Here is a 24,541-nt window from a genome sequence, read left to right as displayed (position 1 = left end):
TTGTTACCAGGTTTTGATTAAGAGAAGGTTTGAATAAGGCTAACTCAACCATTGAACCTGCTTGTTAGAATTAAAGTTTCCAGAAGTCACAATGACCTGTTACTAGTTATCTATTTTCAGGACCAGTCCGCTATCTACTCAGGTGATCTTTGGGAGCTACATTGTGCCCACGTTGGTAACTTCTTTTTAAGTCTATCCAACACAAACCAAATTTAACCCCCCCTCTGAAAAAAGGTCTCAGACAACTAAATTGGTCCAAATATTACCTTGAAGTCTTTATTCTTAGTCTTAAAAATAACATTTATGTTTAATCGAATTAAAAGGTTTTTTAGGACGAAACAATGATGTCTTTTTAACGTCTTTGCATCCCGTTTTTGCTGGGAGTGTCGCACATCATTGGGAATGTTATATTTTTTCCTATGTAACTCCAACCAGAATTTTTTTTGGTTCCACTATTACAGTATACAGAAACTAGCTTAACTGCAAGTCAAAATGTAGCCCCTCTTTTATTCAACTTTAATTTCTCAACCCAAATTAAGGGTTTTTAACTGAATCTTGTTCTTGTCAAACGATTTTTGCTGGGTGAGTCACATATTTCTATTGCAGCGTACAGTGAGTCAATACAAAAGTTGGTCAGACGCCCTCTGGAGGAAAATCAGACACACTGGTTGAAGACGAAATACTATTCCGTTGACTCAAACTCAATTGGGTTGAAAGGACATCGTCTTTCTGCTATGACAAAAGCATGCGAGATTCACTTGACCGTATCTTATAAAAGTGTTGCGTGTGCCCCAATCCAAAGCTAAAAGGGTTCTGAAAAACTGCCATCAATCTGGTAATAAATATAGACATCTTTAATTTCATTAGTCCAACAATGCCACTGGAGTTATAAATAGCAACAAATCCAAATTGCAGAGGGAAGACCGAACCTCTCGAAAGAGCTCAAAATCGTTTCCGATAGAACAAAAAATTCAAAAGGGTTAGTGGCAAAAAATGAACTCTTGTAAGCTTTTTTGGTAGCTGAAAGCAATGTTTTGGGTACTCTGAGGAGAGTGATGAGCAACAAGAGTTTGAGTATGGATGTTAAGAGGGGACTTTATGAGTGTGTGATTGTGCCGACTGTGTTGTATGGTGCAGAGACTTGGAACCTGAATGCAGATTTGAGAAGGAAATTAAATGTTTTTGAGATGAAGTGTTTGAGGAGTATATTATGAGTGACAAGATTGGATGGATTGAGAAATGAAATTATGAGAGACAGAACTGGAGTCGTAGTGGAACTGAGCACGCGTGTGGATAAGAGAGTGCTCGGTTGGTTTGGACACATGGAGAGGAGCGAATGTTGAAGAGGATCTACAGAGCAGAAGTAAATGGAAAGAGACCAAGAGGAAGGCCGTGATTGACGTGGATGGATGGTGATATGAGTGCACTCCAGGAAAGAGGTCTATATATAGTGGAAGCTAAAGCTCTTGTTGGTGATAGGAATGAGTGGAGAGGTGTTGTGAAAGGATAGTGGGATGTTTGGACACGTTCTAAGGGATGGGCAGGGCACCTGTTTGATGCGGAAGGGGTAAACCAGTGAAAGCTGTCGGGCCCTTCTGTTGAACAGAAGAGTGTGTTGGGTCACCCTGACCCGAGTGGCATGGACGCTTTCTTGTTTCCCGTTTCATCTGGAGGGACGAAAGCATGACCAACTTTGGTGCCGAGGTGATTAACTTGTTTGGGTGTTTGAGTATTTGGGTTGGCCATGGTCGCAAACATTTTTGTGTGTATTTTTTGCAACTTTTCCCTTTTTTTATTTTCTTTGTTTTTGTATGTGTTTGTCTTACTGTCAGTCACCCCTCTCGAGGGATATGAGATAGAAAAGAAAAACTTATTTGTGGTGAGATGAATAATATAAATTGAACATGTACCAACTTTACACATCTGAAAACAAAAAATTCCAATTTAAGAGGATTTCGGACTAGTGTTTTTAAGGCTTTGTGCTCTACTTAAGACACAATACATTCTTAAGTGCCTTTAAAGAAATTTCTCATATTTGGTACAAATTTACACTATGTATGTACCCTCCATAACTCGTTTTTGTGTGTGCAAAACCAGGATGCAGGAAACTGATTACAAAAGAACCCAAACAACAAAATAACATAACATTGTAGAATGTGTGCTTATTTGTTTGTATGTTTCTACTAGAGTAAGCAAAAACATTAATAGTGAACATGTCTCACTGTACAAAAAAAAAACAATCTGTCCAATACTAATTTGATATCAACCGCATACCTGCTACGTTTTCATCATTATTACAGCGTTTTAACAACAAAATTGTGCTTTTTTTTTTCAAGCTGATGAACAGGTAAAGCCGAAGCTGAGTATGGAAGAAGCCTTAAATAAATGAGGGAGGAGAAGCGCTTACTACCTCAAAGGCACTTAGTGTATGTGGGTGCTCAGCAAGTGAGGTAGTCGGTGGGGGGATGAAGGTGGAAGCTGTCTGGGGTGCAACATTCGAGTCGCCGCTGCCCCCTTCTGGTCAGTCTCGAACACTGCACGTGTGAGTGGATGCATGTTGGTTGATCGAAATGGGTTAGGTTTGGTGGAGTGGATTTTAGCAGCAGCGTACGCGAGGTGGGGGCAACTCTGGAGGCACTTCCGGTTCTGGCTGCAGGGACAGCAAACTGCCGGAGAGTTCTTTGTTGGGAACCTCGAGCGGCATCTGGAGTTGAGGAAAGCAAACGTGTGGAAAAATAATCAATGTACATTAAAAATAGCAACTGAAACATGAGTTGACACAAGTAGGGATGGGTGAGTACCAATACAGTAGACACCAAAGTTAAGGCGTCCTCTACTTAAGGATATTTTCATGTTACGATGTGGAATATATTGTTTTTGGACCCCTCGTTACAGCATTTTCCCCACCATATGACAAACAAACAAAAAATGAATTATTCGGCTCCAAAAAGTTATAGAAGTCAAACTTTGTGTTTGTGTGTATGAAGAGTAACGCCTCTAGGACTAATGTTTTCTATTAGTTGATGTCATGTGAAATACTAGTTTGCTGTTGGATCGTGTCATCACAAAGCTGCCGGTACACTATTGGCTGAACAACCTCTCAGAATATTCCATTGCTTTTTCAGTTTAGAATCTTGACATCAAATTAGTTTACCCATGTTTCCTAATACTTCTAGTGATGCTACAGAGAAGCAAAACATGATATAGTTACTCTCACTAAAGGAAATGGCTGTAATCTAAATCGACTTCTTCTAAGGGCATGAAAATCCTCAAAAGAGGTTTGAAAATTGGTTTTAATTTTAATCCACCTTTTACCCGATCTGCATCCACCTGTTAACTCCATTGTACCAGCTAAAGTCAAGTAACAACAAACTAAATACAAAATTGTTTTTAGTTTGCATGTATATTTATTAATAATAATATTTAATTACACGCAGGGCGACACGACAGCTGAGTCGTCAACACGTCCGCGGCGCATAGTTCTGAGGTCATGGGTTGAAATCCAGCAACCAGCCTTCCTGTGCGGAGTTTGCATGTTTCCCCATGCTTGTGTGAGTTTCCTCCCACATTCCAAAAACACGTGTGACATGTTAATTGTTACTCCAAATTGTCCCTAGGTGTGAATAAGAGTGAGTTGTCTGTCTCTGTGTGCCCTGGCAACCAGTTCAGGGTGTTCCCTGCCCACTGCCCGAAGATAGCTGGATGGGCTACAGCACCCCCGCCACCCTTCTGAAGATAAGCGGTGAAGATAGGGTGCAAGTGTACAGTGGGACCTCGCTACTTCGAGGTTCCACGTTCCCGGATTCAGAGCGTCGCGGGTCTAAAAAACAATAATAATAATAATTAAAAATAAATAAATAAATAAATTTAAAAACAAATCTTTTTTTTTAAGCATTTTTGAAGGGGCGTCGCTACTTCGCAGATTTTCACTTTTTGCGGGTGGTTTTGGTCCCCATTAGCCGGGTCTAAAAAATAATAATAATAAAATAAAATAATTTTTTAAAAAGACAAAAAAATTTTTAAGCATTTTTGAAGGGGTGTCGCTACTTCGCTGATTTTCACTTTTCGCGGGTGGTTTTGGTCCCCATTAACCGCGATAACCGAGGGATTACTGTATTCATTGGCAAGTCCAGTGCATATAAAATACCACTCCTTCATCCCCATTTTCCTACCTTGCTCAGAATGTCCTCCACGAGTTTAAGGAAGATCTCGTCCACGTTACAGTTGTCCTTTGCGCTCGTCTCGCAGAAACGCATACCACTTATCCGAGAGGTAAACTGTCACACAAACACAAAGTACAACACTGTATAACAGTGTTCATACGTCACTTCGCAGTTCGACTCTTACGTCTTAGTTGAATCGCATATTTCTTTTCCTATTGTAGGTTTCCACAGATAACAAGTATGCGAAATTATGGTAACACTTTAAAAGTCTTTCTAGACACAAACAAATCGAATAACTTCATTTTGATTCCTGGCCGTTTATTGGAGCAATCTGAGTGAATGTTTTCACATTTTAACAAAAATCAACAAATTACTGTGCTTGTTTGCTTCTAAAGCGTTCTCATTGCTGCATCCCATCATTTTATAAACCTGACTCGCACGTGGCTTGCCAGAAGCATGGGCTTACACTATATATGGATGGCTACATCTGTGGACTTACACTTCATATGGATGGCTACAACTGTGGACTTACACTTCATATGGATGGCTACAACTGTGGACTTACATCATATATGGACATTGATATTTTCATCATTGGAAAAAAAATGGAAATGTCCCAGAGAAATCAACCAATACTCATAAAACCTCTTTAGTGAATAAACTGGAGTTTGCTTGACTCATTCGTCTCTTCGAGAAGTCTGGAGTACTTTGCAGCAAAAAAAATATCCTAGATGAGGAAACCTGCAAGTGCGCATTGATGCACAAGAGTAAACTGATTAACTGTGTTACTCTAGGATATACAGTAAATATACATGGTTCATACTTTGCAGAAAAGCTCCTAGTAGAGGTGGTTATAAAACAGATTACCCGCACCATTTGAAGAAATAGTGTACTCAAAAAGACAAAAACAGACATCATTCACCCTTAATGACTCACTCTTTCTCCTTGCTGTCTCGAAATGACCCGATCACTCTCACAGTCCATCTTGTTGCCCACCAAGAGAAGCTCAGCATCCTCTGAGGCGTACTGACATACAAGGCAAATAAGAAAAACTGTTAACAGAGGTCCTAATCGTCGGCCCAGCAGGTCAGAGACCAAAACTGCAGGATTTTAAACCTTTACAACGTGTTAAGATTTGATTGAAGGTGTGATTTATGACCCCAAGTTTAATTTCATTCCACCCACCAAAATCATAACTAAAACTGTAAATATTAACAGAAGAATTTCGCCAAAGGGTAGGTCAAGTCAAGTCATTTTATTTTTGTATAGCTCTAAATCACAAAGAGTGTCAAAGGGCTTTACAGGTTATTACAGGTGCGGATTCATGCTTTTTAACTCTACTCATTTAGGTAAGTGTAATTCCTTGTTCTCTGGATTCCCAAAAAAGAATGTTGCAAGCGATTGCTTTTTATCATTTAAAAAATGATAGCCAGCGTCCACCCATTTCTTTCACAGGGAAAACACAAAGGTGCTGATGGATGCTTGTAATTCCCTGCTCTACGGATTCCCCTAAAAGAATGTCACAAGCGATCGTTTTCTAATCATCTTAATAATATAGCCAGAACCACCCATTTTTCTCTCAAGCAAACACCGAGTTGCTGATGCATGCGTCTATCTTTTTTCGTTAAGAATATTGTAATTCCCAAAAGACTTCCTAATAGTTGCAAATCTCAGCAGCACATGTGGTAACCGGGGTCGGAATAATTACACAGATTACAAAAATTACACCATTTGTACAATCGCTGCATTGGCAGCCCATGTATTTCAGGATCGATTCTAGGGTGATTTTAGTAGTTTTTAAAGGCTTAAATTGTCTTCTTATTGTACATTGGATGTTTTAAACAGCAATCTGAGTTGCATTTTGTTTCCGGAGAAGAAATGTACAAATATATATGGATTTCATTAAAAATGCTAGGCAAGTTTCAACAGGACAACCCCTTTACTAATTCACCTTGTCAATCATCTTCATCCACTTTGGAAGGTCGTCGAAGGTCTCTTGCTTGGTGATGTCGTAGACAAGGACAATCCCTTTGGCGCCTCGGTAATAGGCCGACGTAATGCTGTTGAAGCGCTCCTGGCCCGCTGTGTCCCTTTACGTCAAACAGATAAGTGTGTCATTATTTCATACAGCCCATGAAACCGATTGGCAATCAATAAGTTTCGTGACAATCAAGTTATTTTTGGAATCCCAAGGAGTCGTATTATGTAATTCACACCATATTTTAATAACATGCAGAGCAAAGAATTCTTGATCCATTTTCAGATTATGTTGCTTTAAGTTTTAATATTTTTAACGTGTTTTTCTAAAATAATACATAGTAAAATTGTCTGATATGGAAGATAGTTTTGCGGATGGGAACCACCAGGCTGTACTTGCCCAAGACAGAGCGAGGGAAGCGGTGCCCCTAAAACCCCAGTGTTTAAGAGAAATTATCATTTAAAAATAAATCTCAAAATGAGAACAGTAGAATTAGAACTTACTTTACTGTCCTTGATATCAATGTTGTGAAACATTGTATGCAATGAGATCAGACATCACACTCCAGAGTAAAACATACAATACAAAGACTTTGAAGAGAAAAAAGATAGAACACTAGGCAAAATAAAAATAAAGTAATTACAACATAGTGCATAGAAAAACTGGCCAGGGTTATAATCATAACGTAATGAATAAGAACGGTGCATTGTAACAATAGTGCAATGAAAATAAGTGCAATAACTTTTAACAGCAGAAAATTAAAAAAATCAGAAACAGAACTCACAAGGTATACATGTATAATTATTCATTTTAATCTTCCTTAAAAAAATAGCCAGCAAAACCATTTAAAATACATTACAATAAAAAAAAACTATGTTAAGCTTATCAAAATAACCAAACTAATAACAAAATTATAAATTGAAATAAAAACAAATATTTGGTCAAACTTGTCATTTTTGTAATTGGTTTGTTTTGTTTTTGTTAACATCAACTAACTGGTAAATGGTTGTCTCCCATGTAAAGCATTTATTTGTATTGTTTTTATCGTTTATGCCAATTAGCTCAATGCTAATGCACATTAAGCATTATATTGAGAATGTTTGTTTTTTAATATTTTTTTCATCACATTTCTTATATTGTACTATATTATTGTATTACACAATGAACTTTATAAAATTAATATGCAATGTACACTAACATCAGAAATGTCATACATAAAATTATCAAAGTACTAATGTATTATAGTATATACTTAAATACAAAATATATGATATTATGTCAATAAAAAATGTAAATTTAACATAAATTACTATACTAAAATAAAAAGTAATCTTAAAACGAAAGAATATGGAAAAACACATCTAAAAATGAAATTAAAGTTCATATAAAATTACATAAATAACTATATAAAATATGAAACGAATGTAAATTAAGGTACGAAAATAAGTATACTGAAAATGATCATAATATATAGTAAAATGAGAAAAAGTACATATTTCCAATGAAATCAAAATGAAAACAAAATCAAAGAACATGAATGAATCATATCAATCAATAAGCTCAAAAAAGAAGAGTATAGCTAAAATGATCAATTTTATACACCAAGCGGAATAAACATTTTCTTTGCACAACAAAAATCCATAATGTGTCCACTTGAAAGGTTTAACACTCCCTTTAAGTGTTACTGTACCTGCGTCAAAGACTAGCTGGTGTGGCCATCCCCTAGAGATGGAGATGAAGGTGCAGGTGGAAGTTGCTCGACATGACAGAACACAAATGGAAGGTAGGGAAGGAAGTGGTGCGTGTTAGCTGACAGGGAAAGAGGAGTTAGTGGCACAAAGGTGGAGCTAACATGCATTAAAGTCGTGAGCGTGTGTTAGATCATGTGACACACCAAGCAAACGTGCACCATATTAAACTTTTCCTCACCAGATCTGCAAACGGATCTTCTTTCCCCTCAGCTCCACCGTCTTGATTTTAAAATCGACTCCTACGTAGAAATAAATGACTTATTTTGGTGTGAATCATTCTTCCGGTATTAATACTGCCCTCAGTTTTCAAGGTTGACACAACAAAAGGGCTGAAATGATATGATGCAGTTGCGTTCGTTTCGAAGATAATTTCAAGAAAAACATTTTGAAATTGGTACAATTAAGCTTAAATTGAACAAATGTTTAAAATGAAGTTGTAGCTCAACAGAAGATAATGCCATGGCAGAAAAGGGAGCTTGTCCTGATGGCAGCTGTTAGCATGCGGGAAAACTATTTTGGGATTGCACAACGATGACAGACTACTGAGTTGTTTTGATCCAGACAATCTACCAGGAACAGGAAATTTGCCTGTAAACATCTCCTTTAACCTTGTATAATGATGTTACTTTACACCAGGAGAAGGAAACAGGGTAACACGGTAGAGTTTGTTGAGTTATGCTAGCAACCATTTTCTTCAAATGTAGATTGTAGTATGGGTATCTGTATGGATGACTACCCAAGATTTGAGTATTGGTCTGAAAATAGTGTGGTTTTGAACATACCAAAATATTGACACACACTAAGCAAATAAACATACAGATGCTCCCCTATTTATGACCATTCGACTTACGAAAAACGGTAGAGGCGGAAAAAAAATTCGGGACGTCAAAAAATATCCGGACATTGCTGCAAGTTAGATTTTGTATTGTGTGCACCTTTTTCCGAGTAGAAGACAGTACTGTAGTGCTTCTTTCCGCCGCGTGGACTTGTGAGAGGTTACCCAGCATCCACCCCGAAGAACAAATCCGGCTTCTACTTCCTAGTTCGTGTGTAAACATTCGGTACTGTATCTCCAGCGCGCTGAGAACTGTGACATTTTTATTGTTTAATATCTCGTGCATCCATTCAATATGGTTGGTGTAAAGTGTAAAGAAGAGGTGAGGTGTTTCTTTTGAAATGAAAGTAGAATAAGAAAGCTTGATGCGGTTGAGAAAATGGTTAGATTATTTTTTTTTTCTGCCACTTTCTACCACGGAGGAGGCAATCGCCTAACCTTTGAAGCTGATCTTCCAAAAATAAGTTAAACTTAACTTTATAGAGCATATTATTTTATTAAATGTTTATTTTTTTAATACAAAACAATACAGGTTCCTTATACAAGCCTTAAACATACTTATATAAATCTTAAACATACAAAATATAGCAGTGAAGCAACTTACGAACGATCATCGGGAACCTATCTCGTTCGTAAGGAGGGCACCGTCTGTATTTGAGACTAGGATGCTGCACCAAAGAAACCCGCTTTTACACCGAATATGAGCAGAGTAAAAATCAATTATAATTATGTTTGGTTCAGGCATCATTATCATCAAGCATCTCGGTAGATCGAAGTGCACCTAGTCAAATTAAAACAATTTTAGGACAAATATGTTAAAACAAAAACTGAAAAACGTGTTTGCACTGAATATTATCTGCATCAAAATCTTTTTCGTTTATGTTTTATTCAAACGGTTTCCTTTTTTACAATTATCTTGTATCAGTATTCAACCAAAATTTGGGTATTGGTCTTGAAAATTGTATCTAGTATCCAGAAAGAATGACATGCACCAAGTCACATCAAAGAAATTTGAGACTAGAATGCAACCAATTTTACACTGAATATAATGTGAATTGAAATTGGTTTGATTTGTGTTTTGTTGAAATGTCAAACTGGTTGAAAATGCATTAAAAGGTCGCCAAAGTTTGTTATAATGATACACGGTTCGTATACATTTTTCACAACCAAATTCCAACACTTTTTTAGGACTTTAAAAGCCAATTTTCCAATTTATTAACTACAGTTAAAAGGAAAAAAATCCAGTGTGAATCAGGCATTTTGCAGCGCCACGAACATATGTGATTTACATATGTGATTTTAATCTTGCGTGTGCATTCATCAGGATTTTTAGATGTTGAGTAAATATCAAATAAATGTGTCTATAAGACAAATCTCTCCCCATATAGGTGTTAAGTAAAACTATGTAGCTTACATTAACAGTTGGAAGACGTTATTCCAATTACAATTTACCACTGGGAAACACTACCTTCATTTTGTGCATGGCCCATATTTGATGCGTAATCAGTGCACCAATTCACATTTCATAATGCCCCGTTTATTATACCTTGCATCCGTCCTCTTGGGCGTGACCCGTAGGAGGCGATGATGATTTATAGGACAAAGCCATACACATTAATGCCAGCTGCATTTAATAACAGGGGAAGAAGAATTGCAATGCCAAAGCGAAGCCTCCAGGGGGCAGTGTCTGCATCATTTTAAAGCAGACTTGTTGAGGAACATGGCAACAATTTCAGGCAATACAAGCACCCCAAATTCAAGTACTTTGAATTATTGGAAATACAACAATAAAATTAGAGCATTTTCAAGGATTTCAAGCAACCCTACGTACCCTAAAGAAGTCTTTATCTTTTTAAGTGAAATTTGGCCTGAAATAATTGTTTGGTGACTAAATTTGGATGTCTCATGAGATAAACCAAAAAAGGTTTGAACTGAAATTGGACCGCGTTAGATGAAATGAGCATCATATCAGGATCATATTGAATTAAACAAACATGAAAGGGACAATTTTTTGACTCAATTTTGATCATATTGTCATGGACTTTTTGAACATTTTTCAGGTTTGCGGCGTCGTTGCTGTCATGCACTTTCTGGGGAATTATTTTTTACATCTTACCTATGTTTTTCTTATTGATGTTCACTATGTTTTGTGTATTGTTACCTAATGCAAAATCTATTGCAGATTACCACTTGTGAAGCTCCTTCTCAAGGTTCCTTCACGTTGAAGTTTTGAGGTCCGCATGTTGGTTTAGGATCAGGGGATGGTGTCTTTGTGGTATGTGCAGTCCACGGAGACATTTTGAGATTAAGGGCTATACAAATAAATACAGTGCGACTTGATTCGTGTTGGATGAAACAAAAACGAGAATGACCATTTTTGGAATACATTTTGACAACAACAGTCTTCATAAAACATTTTGAACTCAACTTGGACCACAATGTTGGAAATAAACCAAAATAACTATTTGTAGACTACATTGGGACCACATTGGATGAAATACATGAAAATGACTATATTGTGGACTAAAGTTGGAACGGTTAGGATGAAATAAACACGAAATGACTGTTTTTGGACAAAAGATGGACCCTGAAATAAACAGAAAATCACTAGTTTTGGACTACATTTGGCAAACTTTGGATTAAATTATCATGGATATTACAATTGCCCTGCGACTGCCTAGCAACCAGTTCTGGGTGTCCCCTGCCCACTGCCCGAAGATAGCTGGGATGGGCTCCATTATCCCCGCGACCCTACAAAGGATAAGCGGTGCTGATAATGGATGGATGGATATTACAATTTGTAGAGTAGAATAAGAACACATAGGTCTAAATAAACACGACAACAACTACTTTGGGCTAAATTTGGACAATTTCGAATATAATAGACGAGAATAACTATTGTAGACAATATTTGGAACACATTGGAAGAAATGAACAGAAAAATACAACTATTTTAGCTAGCCACAGTTAGCTAATTAAGAGACGCTAGCTTAACACAATTAGCATCGATGTAAAAACATGATTTATTTTCCTACGACTGTTTTTCAAGAAACAAAAACTTTTTGGAGAAGTCTTTGCTTCCTTAAACAAACGAGTCCCTCAGTTTCCATTGTACGATTCCAGTAAGTAGACGGTTCCCTCGCACAATTTAACGATTCCAAAAACAAAAAGTCCCCCAAAGGTGACTTTTGACTTGTCCCCTCACCTACGGTGGACTTGCAGGCCTCCGAGAAGGTGGCGTCGGTGTAGCGCTCCATGAGGCTCGTTTTGCCGACGCCTCTGGAGCCGATGATGATGATTTGAAGCTTGAAGTCGGCGGGCCTGGGCGGCGTCTTCCTGCGGCGCGACTGAGCTCCCAAAGCGGGTGACGAGTTCGAGGAGCTCCCGCCGCTGACGCCAACAGCCCTCCGTCGGTTGTCATATCGCGGATCCATCAGTGAATCCACATTAGTAGAGTTTGAAAAATATGTAACCAACTTTGAAACTTTTTACTCGTGTTAACTTTGCGTAGTCCCCTGGGAAGTTTGGGCAACTTCCCTTCGAGCTGAGAATTGTTTTTGTCCGGCCATTAGACACCACAGGGTGGTGACGTCATCAGTATATCTTCGTTTCCGCTTCCGTCGTGCGAGGTTAAATTAAAGCGCCAGTGTGTTACATAGCGATCTCTAGTAGTGTAAAAACACTACACACGTTTGAATACAGCACTAATGGTTCAAGTAAAAATGCATGTACCGTCTTACAAAAATAATTTTAAAGACTTGTAAGTTTGTAATTTGATGATTATATTCCAAAACTTGAGACGCCTGTTTTGGCCGCCATCTTACTACAATGGAAGCCCAAATGATCATTTCGCGACAGTAACTAGTGCCTCTAGCACTTAACAGCCAAACACCACAACCTGTCCTCTGTTTCCTCCTCTAGCCACCAATGAAAGCCATATAAGAACATAATGACAACTATAAGATTAAAGATATGTAACATAGATTGAGTTTGTCTATTTATATAGCCGGCTCCTAATAGAGATTTCTGTAACTAAGTGATAAGATTGGAATGAAAAATAGTTGAATAAAAGGGATGGGAGAAAAATGACACAACTTGCTAAAGTATGTTTTATCTGTTTGTTTTGTATGCCTCTTTATATGAAGAACATATTTGTTGTTTATTTGTTTCTGTAGCTGAGTTATCGTGAGGAACGGGGCAGGGCATATAAGACTAGTCTTTCTCCTTTTTTTTTCACTAAGTGATTATTTATGATAAAATAAACCGTTCAAAAGAACAAAACAAATCCTTATTTTTACAGGCAGCTATGCAATTTAGCGAGGCCAGCGATTCGTTTGGCATCTGTGTTTCTTAATCATCGCAAGCTTTGATTCAATGGTTATCATGATTTTGCTTCTTCTTTTAGCATTACTGCAAGCCTTAGAACCCATAGGGCAGGGGTGTGATACTAATTTTAATTTGGGGCCACACGATAGAACAAATATTCTCTTGGGGCAGGACTAGTAGATAAGAGAGAAAGAAAAAAGAGAAAGAAATAAGAGAAAGAGAGGGAGAGAAATAGAAAGGGTGTGACAAAGAAAGAGAAAGAGAAAGAGAGAGAGAAAGGAGAGAGAAAGAGCACGCGAGAAACAAGAAAGATGAAAGAGAAATAGTGAGAGAGGGGGAAAGGAAGAGAGAAAAAGAGAGAAATCCAAAGAGAAATGGAAAGAGAGAAAGGGAGAAGGAGATAAAAGAGATTGCAAAAAGGGGAGAAAGTGTGAATGGGAAAGCAAGAGAGAGACAGAGGGAAAAGAGAGAGAAAATGAAAAAGGGAAGATAGAACAAAATAAGACAAAAAGACAGACAGAGAGAGAGAGACAAAGAGAAACAAAGAAAGAGAAAAAAAGAGTGAGGGGGGGCGAAAAAAGGAGGAAAGATAGAGAGACAGAGAGTGAGAGAAAAAAGGAGGAAAAGAGAGAGAGAGAGTGAAATAGAGAGAGATAGAGAGAGAGAGAAAAAAATACAAGTACAGCGTCTTTGTGAGAGACACCTGGTTTTGGCAACATCAAGTGGACATATTTCAACCTGCAGCTCGTTTTTTCTTGAGGTTCTCTGCGCGTGGTCTCGCAGGGCGGATTCAATCCCTTAACAGGCCTGATCCGGCCTGCGGGCCGCCTGTTCGACACCGCTGCCATAGGGAATAAGCACAGTACACAAGTACACTATTGTATTGCTGACTGGCAAAGTTTTTATGAAACACAACATTCTAAACTGAATGAAGAGAGAAAGGTATTGTGGGAGGTAATTCAGCCAATATCATAGTACTATTTTCATGATTTGCTGACACAAACCAATAGCAGACTAGCATTTTATATGACATTGACCATTTGTAGAGAGGCATCTTAGAGACTTTACTCGCAGTCATACGCATGAGTATCGGAGCGCGGAAAATCAATGGTTTATTATGTGGTGTAGTGGGGGAATGCTTTTAAGGGGGACACACACACCTTAGTAAAGATCGTCAAGTGAAAACGTAGTAACGTGGGTTAGCCGTATCCCGGGTGGTAACTGAATTGTAGTTGTCATTGACAGTACAGTGGAACCTCGGTTTTCGAACGCCTCTTAGTTCGAACAAATCGGTTCTCGACCAAAAATGTCGAGAAATTCTTGCTTCGCTTTTCATTCAAAAAATTGGAGTTCGAATGCCGGTACGCTAGGGTGCGATGCTGAGCGGCGTACGGGTGTAGATCGGTTAGATTGCCCCCACCCCTCGTGAAGAACTGTTATGACGTGCGCGCGCACTTCTTTTTGCTTTCGCTTTTATTATCGGTGAACGGAGTGTTTTAGCCCCTAATTATGTTTTAGCCCCTAATTATGCCTCGGAGGAACCTTTAAGAGCAAAGCAGCAAAGTTGCTACAGGTGAAAAAAGAAGGGTAGTGCGTACAACTATTGTATTTAAGAAAGAAATAATGGCAAAATATGAAGAAGGTGTGCGAGTTTCCGATTTTGCTATGCATACAGCATGGCTTCTGCTGAGCACCACAAAGGTAAGAAATCCTATTCATAATTCTTTTCTTTATCCTTTAACCGCTCACCACTTTTTGTGGAGACCCGGGTGCTAAATGACCTGTAAACGACCTGATTTTTTTAGTTGTACACGTTCATGTTAGCGTAATCTTTCGTACGGAAGATTACGCTAACGCGAACGTACGATTAGCCTGTGTTAGCTTCATGTTTACGTTCATTGTAAGCGTTCAGGGTGTTGGGACAGATTCAAATGATTTTACATTACTTTTAATGGCAAAAACGATTTTTGGTGATCGACCAAATCGGTTTTCGAACAGGGTTCTGGAACGGATTATGGTCGAGAACCGAGGTGCCACTGTATTATACTCTTGCGTGTGATAGTATCAGAAGATAGCATCTTTTTTTCTTTGGCGGCTTCCGTAGTCTGCGCAATTGCGTGACGTCATTCCCATGTAGCCCTAGCTAATCCAAACACCCCGAAGAGACGAACCTGTCCATTGCACCTCGAACCTTTTTACGAACCACAGGCGCGCTGTAATAGCAATGGCAGCCCAGAAAATCAATGAAGCTCACGAACACATTGCCAAAGCTGAGAAATGGTAAGATCGAGACGCCACGATTCATTTTAAATTATTTTGCTGCTCGCTAGTGCTAGCTTAAAGGGCCATTGTTTTGATTTGGTGCGACACATTGAGAGGTCAATGAATACGTGTCATAAATTTCTCAATAATTTTATTTTTTGTAGTTTAAAGACGAGCTTTACAAAGTGGAAGCCGGATTTTGACAGTGCTGCCTCGGAATACGCTAAAGCAGGTGAGTGATTTCACCTGCAGTACACGGAATAACATGCATTTCATTTATCTTGCTTTTATTTCTTTAAATTAAGCTTAATAAAATAATGTTGACCCAAATACATATTTTAAAAAATCTGTAGAATCTACCTTAACAAGATAAAGATATAAAAAGTGTATTGGGTCAATTCAAATGAAGAAATTAAATGAGTAAATACAGTACTGTTCACCCATTTTTGGGGTGTACAGTCAACCTTCTTTATAACACGGTTCACTTGTCACGGGCTTCACTGATTTGCATCGTTCATCGTGTTCTTCCTTCTGATGGGCTTAAAGGTCTCCCTGCTTTAAGGACACATTGATAAATGGTAAATGGTCTGCATTTTATATAGTCAAGTCAATGAAGACCTCCCAAAGCCAATAGCAGGGTCAGCCATGCAAGGCGCCTACCTGCTTATTGCATTAGGGATTCAGTGTCTTGCCCAAGGACACTGCGACATATAACACGGAGGAACCTGCCACCTCTTGATCTCAAGACGAGCGCTCTACCTCCTGGGCGAATGCCACCCTGATGATTGATGATGACAATCATTGATGATCAAAATTATGATGACGATATAGTGGGAATCTGTAAAACCTTGTTTATACAGTAGGGGTTGTTAAACAAACCTTTGAGTCTGTAAAAAAGGTTTGTTCTATCGGGATAAATAGGCAAAACTGGTCTAAAGTATAAAAAATGCAATGAAATGAATAGTGCAATGAAAATACAATGGAGAGGAATGGGGGAAGACATGATTTCACACGCGTGCTCAGGGTATTATTTATCATAGAATGAAAATAAGAAAAGGGCTATTTCAAATACAGTCCAAATACCAACTCAAACCCCCAAAAGAAAAAGAGTTTATTTGAGTCTCAAGAACTTCACATATTTGCATATACAACAAAAAGGAGCTTGCAGAGGCTGCAGTGATTATTTCAGCCAGAAGATGGTGTCAGGAAGTAGACATTTTGGAAACTATGGACAACGGCTTTAATATTTGTAAAAAATAAATGATAAAGTTTTCTGCGTTACAGATTCTACCTATCATGTTTTATTTTAGGAACGTAACCCCTACGATAAATGAGAGTTAACTGAAGACTACTTACACGACCCGCTCCTTGTTTTGGCAACCCTTGTCGACTGTTTTATTTCTGCAAAGCAATAGTCGAAGAAAAGTGCTGTTTCAGAAATACCACAAAAGTGAGCTCGAATAGAATCAGGATTGTCTTCAATTATCATTGATAACAACGTAGTGAACATTGCTTGCAGCGAGATTAGACGTGGAACTCCAGGATAAACATATCGGGATGGATAGCAAATATTTAAAAAAGAGGGCTCGTAGACTGGCCTTAGTTTTATGTGCATCGGATCAATAGTCCAAGGAAAAATAGTGCAAAAATATTAAAAGCAACAAATTTCTAAAATAAGAGTAGACCAATGAAATAGGAATAAAAGTTCGTTTTTAAAGAATAAATACACTCCTTTCATTTCCAGCCGTGTGCTTCAAGAACGCCAAGCAGTACGAGCAAGCCAAGGATGCTTACCTAAAGGAGGCCGAGTACCAGACAGAGAACAAAACGTATCCTCCTCCCATTATTCCTCTTTTTGGTGCACTTTTTTTCCTGTTTTTTCCTTAATGTGTCTTTAACTTGCCCCACTATAGGCTTTTCCACGCTGCCAAGTAAGTGGCCTTCTTCTTCTTCTTTCAGAACACAAGTAATGATGCAACAGTTTTCTTTGAGGTTTTTGTCATTATTTTCTCCTCAGGGCTATCGAACAAGCTGGCATGATGATGAAAGAGCAGAAGAAGATGCCCGAAGCCATCCAGTACATCGAGAAGGCGTGTATGATGTATATTGAGAACGGGACGCCTGACACCGCCGCCATGGCTCTGGATCGCGCTGGCAAGTCAGTATGACTAACACAAAAAAGCTGTGATAACAATATTTTATTTGAGTGTTTCTATGGCAATAATGAGAAAATGTGTAATGGACACATATTCCCACAGGGTGCCATTATGTCATTGTAGTTCAGATCATTTTATGAATTATTAAAAATATAGTATAAAAAAATACAGAGTAAAAACTAAACTGTAACCCTGATAGCGGTGTGGCTAGAGAAGCGAATCACATAAATATGATACAAGATTTTAGAAAAATGATTTATTTACTTAGAAGTAAAAATTTTGGGTAGAGTAAAAGAACAAAGTTTTTTGGGGATTCTCGGAATTCAAAGACATCAAAACTACTTAAACTCAGGCTCAATTACGCATTCTTCTACCTAATGTTAAAAGACTAACGACATCTACATGAACAAAACATGAAAGTAATAAGACTTAGGATATGGTGAGTACAGAACCAACAGGTTCTAATTGAGCAAGACCTAAAAAAAAGAGGACTCAGGGAAAATACTCGTAGATAGATCAACTACATAATCGACAAGGTAAAGGAACAAAACATGAAAGGAGATGACACGAGAAACATTTCTACACATGGACAAAAAAATGATAATGAATGATAATGACAATGCAGGATATATATGAACAATGAATAACTTAAAAAAATAGAAAGCAGGACAACGCAGCATATGTTGGGGACACTAACTAGCTTTAACTGAACAAAACACGAAGGGAAGACTACAAAGGACATCGTTCTTTAAGACCTTTAAGAGCAAAGTTTTACTGCTCTCACCAAAACACAGAACATGACAATACCATGAAGGTAACCCTGCTCACTTATGTCCCATTTTTTGCAGACTGATTGAGCCGTTGAACCTTGAGAAAGCTGTGGACTTGTACCAGAAGGCGGCTGGTGTGTTCGAGGTACTCGTAAAAAACGCGTCTCATCAAATCAGGGGCCTCATTTATTAAAGACTACGTATGCACAAAACAAGGCGTACGCCGTTAATACGCAAAATTTGGTATTTATACTCTAAAAAAAGTAGTTATAGTTACAACTTTTTTCCAAAAAGTAACTGAGTTAGTAACTGAGGTACTGTGTAGTAAAAGTGACTAGTTACCAGGGAAGGTAACTGTTTTCATTACTTTAAAAATGCGTTGTTGTATGTCAATGAATTTGAAATCCCCTAAGCAGTATTTAAGTCAGTTCTATAGAGAAGACCAGACAGGTAGTTGTGCTATAGAACTTTGAAATATTTTTTACATTTCAACAGCAACAGATTTATCCTACACTTGATGTGCAACAAAAAGAAACAGTAAACAATAAAATAACAATCTACAGTAAACAATATAACCTGCGTATAATAGATTAAATTTAACTCGAATGGTCTGTTGTTAAGCTGGGAATTCCAACTCTTTTTAGAGAACCGGCATTTTCAACTTGCCTCACTGCTCTTTGGCTCCCAAAAGGCTCTTTATATTCTTTTTGTTGTTTAATCCATCTCTTACCATTCATTATGTATTATTACGAATCACTTAAAAAGGGGGAAAATGAAACAAAATTAACACTTACGCGTCAACAGTGAAAAACACCCAAATTAATAATTCAAATAGTTTTACATTTACAAAGAAAAAAACAAAATAATTTTAATATTTTTTTATACTCAACAAATTCAAAGTCAACAGCACAGAATACCTGAAAAAAAGCATTTTGACTAATCACAGGAGAAAAATAGCGACTCTCGATTGTTAGGTAGCCGGTTCCCACTTCTGAGAGAAGCCTCGTAGAGTCATTTCGTTCGCGAACGACATGAATCGGTTGCAGCATTTCGTAGTAAATAGTGTAATCGTAATCGTTATCCAAACCTATTATAGTCGCTATTTTCAATGGTTACATGATCCCAAAAAACATAACAAACTCTGTGGAGAGCTAAACCCCTCGCCGCGTCAGGCGTGTGGGGACACACCTCTGTCGGCGTTCTGCAACCAGAGTAACGCACCGTTTTCGACCGTCTGTAACGATAGCGTAGTTGTGACGGCTGAAAAAGTAATGAGATATAACACCCCGTTACTGAAGAAATAATGCCGTTCCCAACACTGTTGAGTATTAAAATATAATGGTTGTTGCGCAAGACAATTGGTACTGACGCATAACGTTTGTAGTATACATGTCATTCGTTGTATTATAATTTCAAAGAGTGGAATAAAATTACCTGCATCATCTGGGGCCTCAGGCACATTTTATTCTATCCCATCTGTGTGCCCCTCGGCCGCCACTCTACTGACGAGAAACACCCCAATGATCCCCACCAACTTGGGGTAGGCTCCGGGGTCACCTTTCTCCCACCTCTCGTGACACACTCCTGCAATTTAGGACAATCCCCTACTTGGCCTCCACTTTAATGTCGGACTATGTCTTCTTTATTTCTTCCACGTTCCGGCCCTCTGGGTCAGCATTGTTGGCAGCATCTGCCACAGGCATTTCACAATGCTTTTTATGCATTCGTGATGCTAACGCCTAGCCCCCCAGATAAAAATTGTTTTCGACAATCCACCTCACCTACAAGAACCTCCACTACGCGTAAAATTGCGCTTTTTGATTCTTTTCTCCGCTTTAGCCATCTTCATGTTTGGTGCATTTGAATATTTATCAATATGTTTATGCCTTTTATAGGTATAAAGGGAAATGAAATGAAATGATCTGCATTTATATAGCGCTTTTCAAGTCAAGACTTCCCAAAGCGCTTTACAGTGTGCTTCACATTTCCCAATAGCGGCCGTGCAGCCATGTAAGGCGCTAACCTGCCGATATAAACAACACACAATTTCTTAATACGTAGGAGATTACAAGAGATTGACAGCTGAAAGTAGCACAAAACAAAAGTTTCTGTTCTATCACATGCGCCAACTTAAGAGTTGATTGTGATTTGTAAGGAAAAACAGATGTGAGATATGTGTGTGCACTGTTTTATAAATCTGGAAGTTTCCTACGCACAATTTTATAAACGAGACCCCAGGTACGGATTGCCGTCTCATTTCCTGTCTTCTTCAGAACGAGGACCGTTTGCGTCAGGCCGTGGAGTTGCTGGGCAAAGCTTCCAGGCTGCTGGTGCGCTTAAAAAGGTAAAAGGCGACTTTTCTTCTTCGTTGGTAACAAAAAGTTGACGTGTGTTTACTTATAAAGGTTGGATGAAGCCGCCGTGGCTGTGCAGAAGGAGAAGAACATGTACAAGGAGATCGAAAACTTCCCCATGTGCTTCAAGGTGAGCTGAGTTTAGCGTTGTAAAATATTCGAAATTTCATGTTTCATAATCATCCAACTTTTAAAAATGGTCTAAAATAACAGGTTCGAATGAGTTCTAACTGATCATGTTTTTTGGTGTTCAGAAAACGACTGCACAGGTGCTGATCCACCTTCATCGAGGCGATTTCGTGGCGGCGGACAAGTGCGTCAGAGAGAGCTACAGGTGGGAGGCACTAGTGTTACTTTTTTTGTTGTTGTTAATGGTTCAAAGGTTTTCCCGATAATTTAAAAAAATATCTGAATTATTGTGTGACATACATGCAAAAGGAAGGAAGTTATCGTTATCTGAGTTTGGGTTGTTAAGGTGATGAGGCTGTTCTGTGGGAGTTACAATTTTTTCTTGTAATTAGCTAATGTGGCCCAGACTCCCGTGACAACATTAAAATAACAAAAGTATTCAGTAAGTACTACTTATAGGTACTATATGTGTGCAAGATGAAATAACTATTTTAGATAAATGCACCTGTACATTACATCTATGTGCGATTAGGGTTATACAAATAAATATGACTTAAAGGAAAAATGTAAGGTGACTACCTTTGCTGTGAATTGGGCATGAGCTGGTAAAGTGAAGTAATGGGTGGATGCAGAGTGGGGGTTGGGATGATAAAAAAGGAAACAGATTTTAAGACATTCGCTTGAGAGGATTGTCATGCTCTAAGAAGACTTCCTTTCTTTAATTGCATCCCTATTTTGAATTGTAGTCCTCATTATAATAATTTCTTATTGTACTACAAACCCCCAGAACTCTACTTAAAAACATTAAAATAACAGAATAGTATAAAGTAATCCTTATGTAATATACTTGTGATAAGATTACATAAATAGGTAGACATGTAAAGGTAAAATATTTATTTTCCTCTGTTGTGACTTGACTTGGTATAGTGGAGTTTACAGGTAGATGCTGAGCGGAAAGGAAATGTGTGGATTCTTAATAATTCTCACGATCATTTATTGGTTATGGCTACATTCCTTAGCAAGGTACTTATGTGTGGGTCTTTCCCGTATTTCTTGATAAAAGCAAGCTTTATTTTTGGAACCCATTTCTAATAAATCCAGTATTACATTGCACTAACTCTCAAAGTATTTACAAAGCTTATAAGATTCTGAACTGAATAAAAAAAGGGCATTGTGGGAGGTCATTCAGCCAATGGCATATCAGCATCTTCATGATGCGGTTACGCAAGCCAATAGCGGAGCAGCATCTTATGTGACGTTATACGTACAAACAATGCAAAGTTTTATTTTGTATGTTTTGGGGTATACATAAATATATATAGTTTATGTTGTATAGTGGGTAAATTCTGTAAACATCAGACAATAAAACAATTAGAGCCTGCAGCTCTGCTTACTTTGTTGTACCCCTAAGCCACAACAGTGAAACTTTTTTGTTTTGTTTTTTGAGTGCAGTCTGCCCGGGTACAGCGGCAGCGAAGATTGCCTCGCCATGGAGACACTGCTGCAGGGCTACGACGAGCAGGACGAGGACCAAGTTTACCGAGTTTGTAACTCCCCTTTGCTCAAGTACATGGACAATGATGTGAGTCCCTCTCTTATACGGTGCTTTTCAAAATAATAGCATTGCAATGTGACAAACCAGAATATCTCATGTTTTAGTATATTTTCATATTCATTATTTCGTATGATGTCGTGCAACTAAATACTAGGAGTGCTATAGCCTACTCTTTCAGTTTTAAGTTTGTACAGTCATCAGCAGACACTGATGTTTTTCAACACACCCCTTTGGAATGTGCCTATTATGAATGCTAGGTCTTGTTTGTTTAATGAGAATCTACTGCACTTACTGGTAACAACAATCAACAAAAACTATCCTACAAAAGCAGTCAAAACGCACAAACAATGTGTTAAAGCAGTCATATAAATCGAAAAACAATCAGTTTGAAATCTTCCAAGTTTTTAATGTCTAGCTTGAAGCCTGTTGCTGTGTGAATTGTTAAACTGCCATGTGTTTTTATACTGTTTCCTATGTGAAAGACACGCCCTAAGCTGGCTACGGCAAGACTGGAGGGTCAAAAATAGAACACAAAGCATAAGCCAACTATATTTTTACCACTAGGTGTTTGAATGGCGTTGTGGGAGCAGAACACACGTTATAGACTAGTGTGGGTTATACACAACTAAATATGGCTATTATTAATTTTGCTTACAGTACGCCAAGCTAGCCATCTCTCTCCGGGTTCCGGGCGGAGGAGGCAAAAAGAAGAAGGCGGCCTCCGCTCCAGCAGGGAGCGCTGGAGGAGATTCCTCCGCTCCCGCCGAGGATGAGGACGAATACGAGGGAGGTCTCTGTTAGCTGCCGTCCACCTCCTAAACATCTTCCAACTCTTTGCTGTGATGGCCGCCCATATTGTGTGGAAAAAAATAATGTATTATAATAGTAAGCGTAAGACTTGGTGTTGCAGAGGAATTTGACTTAAGTATGAAAGTTGTGTCATATCCGCTCATGTGCATGTCTTGAGAGAAAAAAGTACTCTAATTTATTTGGACTTCCAATAATGCATGACCCGACAAGCGTTGCAAATACAGGATTGAAAGGTCATCCTCTTTGTTTACCTCCAGCATCCTGCGTACGTTTTTTTCCAGTTAGAAAGCATTTCACCTGAAACTGCTGAGTCGGCTTACTGTTTTATGGGAATCAATGGAAGGATTGTTGATATTGTTTTTATTTTTGTGATGTTGTCTATGTGTACATTCCTTAAAGAGTAAATATTGTATCTGATGTATATACAGCATACACATCCAACAATAAACAAACCATACTGTGGCATCTTCGCCCTTATTTTTTCTCTACTATTCAGTAAATACATGTTTGTAGTTGTCCTTACTGAAAAGTACTAAAAAGGGGAAAAAATTGTGAAACATTTGGAAGTTCTAAGAAGTCCTATATAGAATGAAAAACTGAAAGGTGCAGTAAAATAATAAAAAGTAGTGAAAAATAATGAAAAGTTTAAAAAAAAGTACTGAAAAGTATGGGGAAAGTGCAGAAAACTGTAAAACTTTACATAAACTTCAGCTGGCCCATAACTCTGCTGCACACCAAAACCTCCTCTCGCCATCACATCACCCCTGTCCTTCAGCAACTCCACTGGCTCCCAATCTACCGCAGAATCAATTACGAAATCCTGCTCTACACCTACAATGGCTATTCATAACCTTGCCCCTCCCTACTTCTCCCACCTCCTTCACATTGCCACGCCATTCCACACCCTTAGATCATCTTCCTCCCTCAATCTCACTGTACCCCCTGCCCGCCTCAGCTCCATGGGGAGCAGAGCTTTCAGCCGCTCTGCCCCCCCAACTCTGGAACTCATTGCCGCCTGACCTCCGAAATTCGGCGACCCTGTCCACCTTCAAATCCGGACTCAAAAATCACCTCTTCAGACTTGCCTTTTTTGACCATTTGCCTCACATTCCGCCCCGTTTAACTCTAATGTGTTTTACTCTCTCCCACTCATTATCTGCACCGCTTATCCTCGGTAGGGTTGCGGAGGTGGAGCCCATTCCATGTTCAATAGTGTTGATGGAATCAATAATATTAATAACAATCACTAATAACTATCATTACCCAAACAATAATGTATTATTAAATATAATATTTGACAATAATGATTGTTATGAGTCTGCACGGCGGCTGGGTGGTTATCGCCCAGCCATACGGTGCAGAGGTTCAGGGTTGAAGTCCAGCAGCCACAGCCTTCCCGTGTGGAGTTTGCATGTTCTCCCCGTGCCTGCATGCGTTTCCTCCCACATTCTA

At 38.6% G+C, this 24,541-nt stretch overlaps 2 protein-coding genes across 2 annotated transcripts; one reads left to right on the top strand and one right to left on the bottom strand.

Annotated features, from left to right (window-relative positions):
• Window positions 1-836: 836 nt before the first annotated feature.
• On the bottom strand, window positions 837-12,333 carry rab12 (RAB12, member RAS oncogene family). The gene is made up of 6 exons (XM_088346597.1): window positions 11,933-12,333; window positions 8,071-8,131; window positions 6,115-6,253; window positions 5,100-5,189; window positions 4,173-4,277; window positions 837-2,704 (listed from the first exon to the last, which is right to left on the bottom strand). Exons 1-6 carry the CDS (start codon window positions 12,159-12,161, stop codon window positions 2,597-2,599), a joined length of 732 nt encoding a protein of 243 aa, XP_088202723.1. The 5' UTR covers window positions 12,162-12,333; the 3' UTR covers window positions 837-2,596.
• A 2,827-nt stretch (window positions 12,334-15,160) lies between these two features.
• Window positions 15,161-23,554, top strand: napgb (N-ethylmaleimide-sensitive factor attachment protein, gamma b). The gene is made up of 11 exons (XM_088346591.1): window positions 15,161-15,333; window positions 15,480-15,547; window positions 17,060-17,144; window positions 17,229-17,246; window positions 17,333-17,473; window positions 18,320-18,386; window positions 20,515-20,585; window positions 20,647-20,725; window positions 20,850-20,929; window positions 22,177-22,306; window positions 22,937-23,554. The coding sequence occupies exons 1-11, from the start codon at window positions 15,278-15,280 to the stop codon at window positions 23,078-23,080; spliced, it is 939 nt and encodes a 312-aa protein (XP_088202717.1). The 5' UTR covers window positions 15,161-15,277; the 3' UTR covers window positions 23,081-23,554.
• Window positions 23,555-24,541: the final 987 nt, after the last annotated feature.

Source organism: Urocampus carinirostris, chromosome 1, assembly GCF_059441175.1.
Source record: "Urocampus carinirostris isolate Australia breed hairy pipefish chromosome 1, RoL_Ucar_1.0, whole genome shotgun sequence".
Taxonomy (NCBI): domain Eukaryota; kingdom Metazoa; phylum Chordata; class Actinopteri; order Syngnathiformes; family Syngnathidae; genus Urocampus; species Urocampus carinirostris.
Note: the sequence above shows the minus strand (reverse complement) of the source record. Positions and strands in the feature narration are given on the sequence as shown.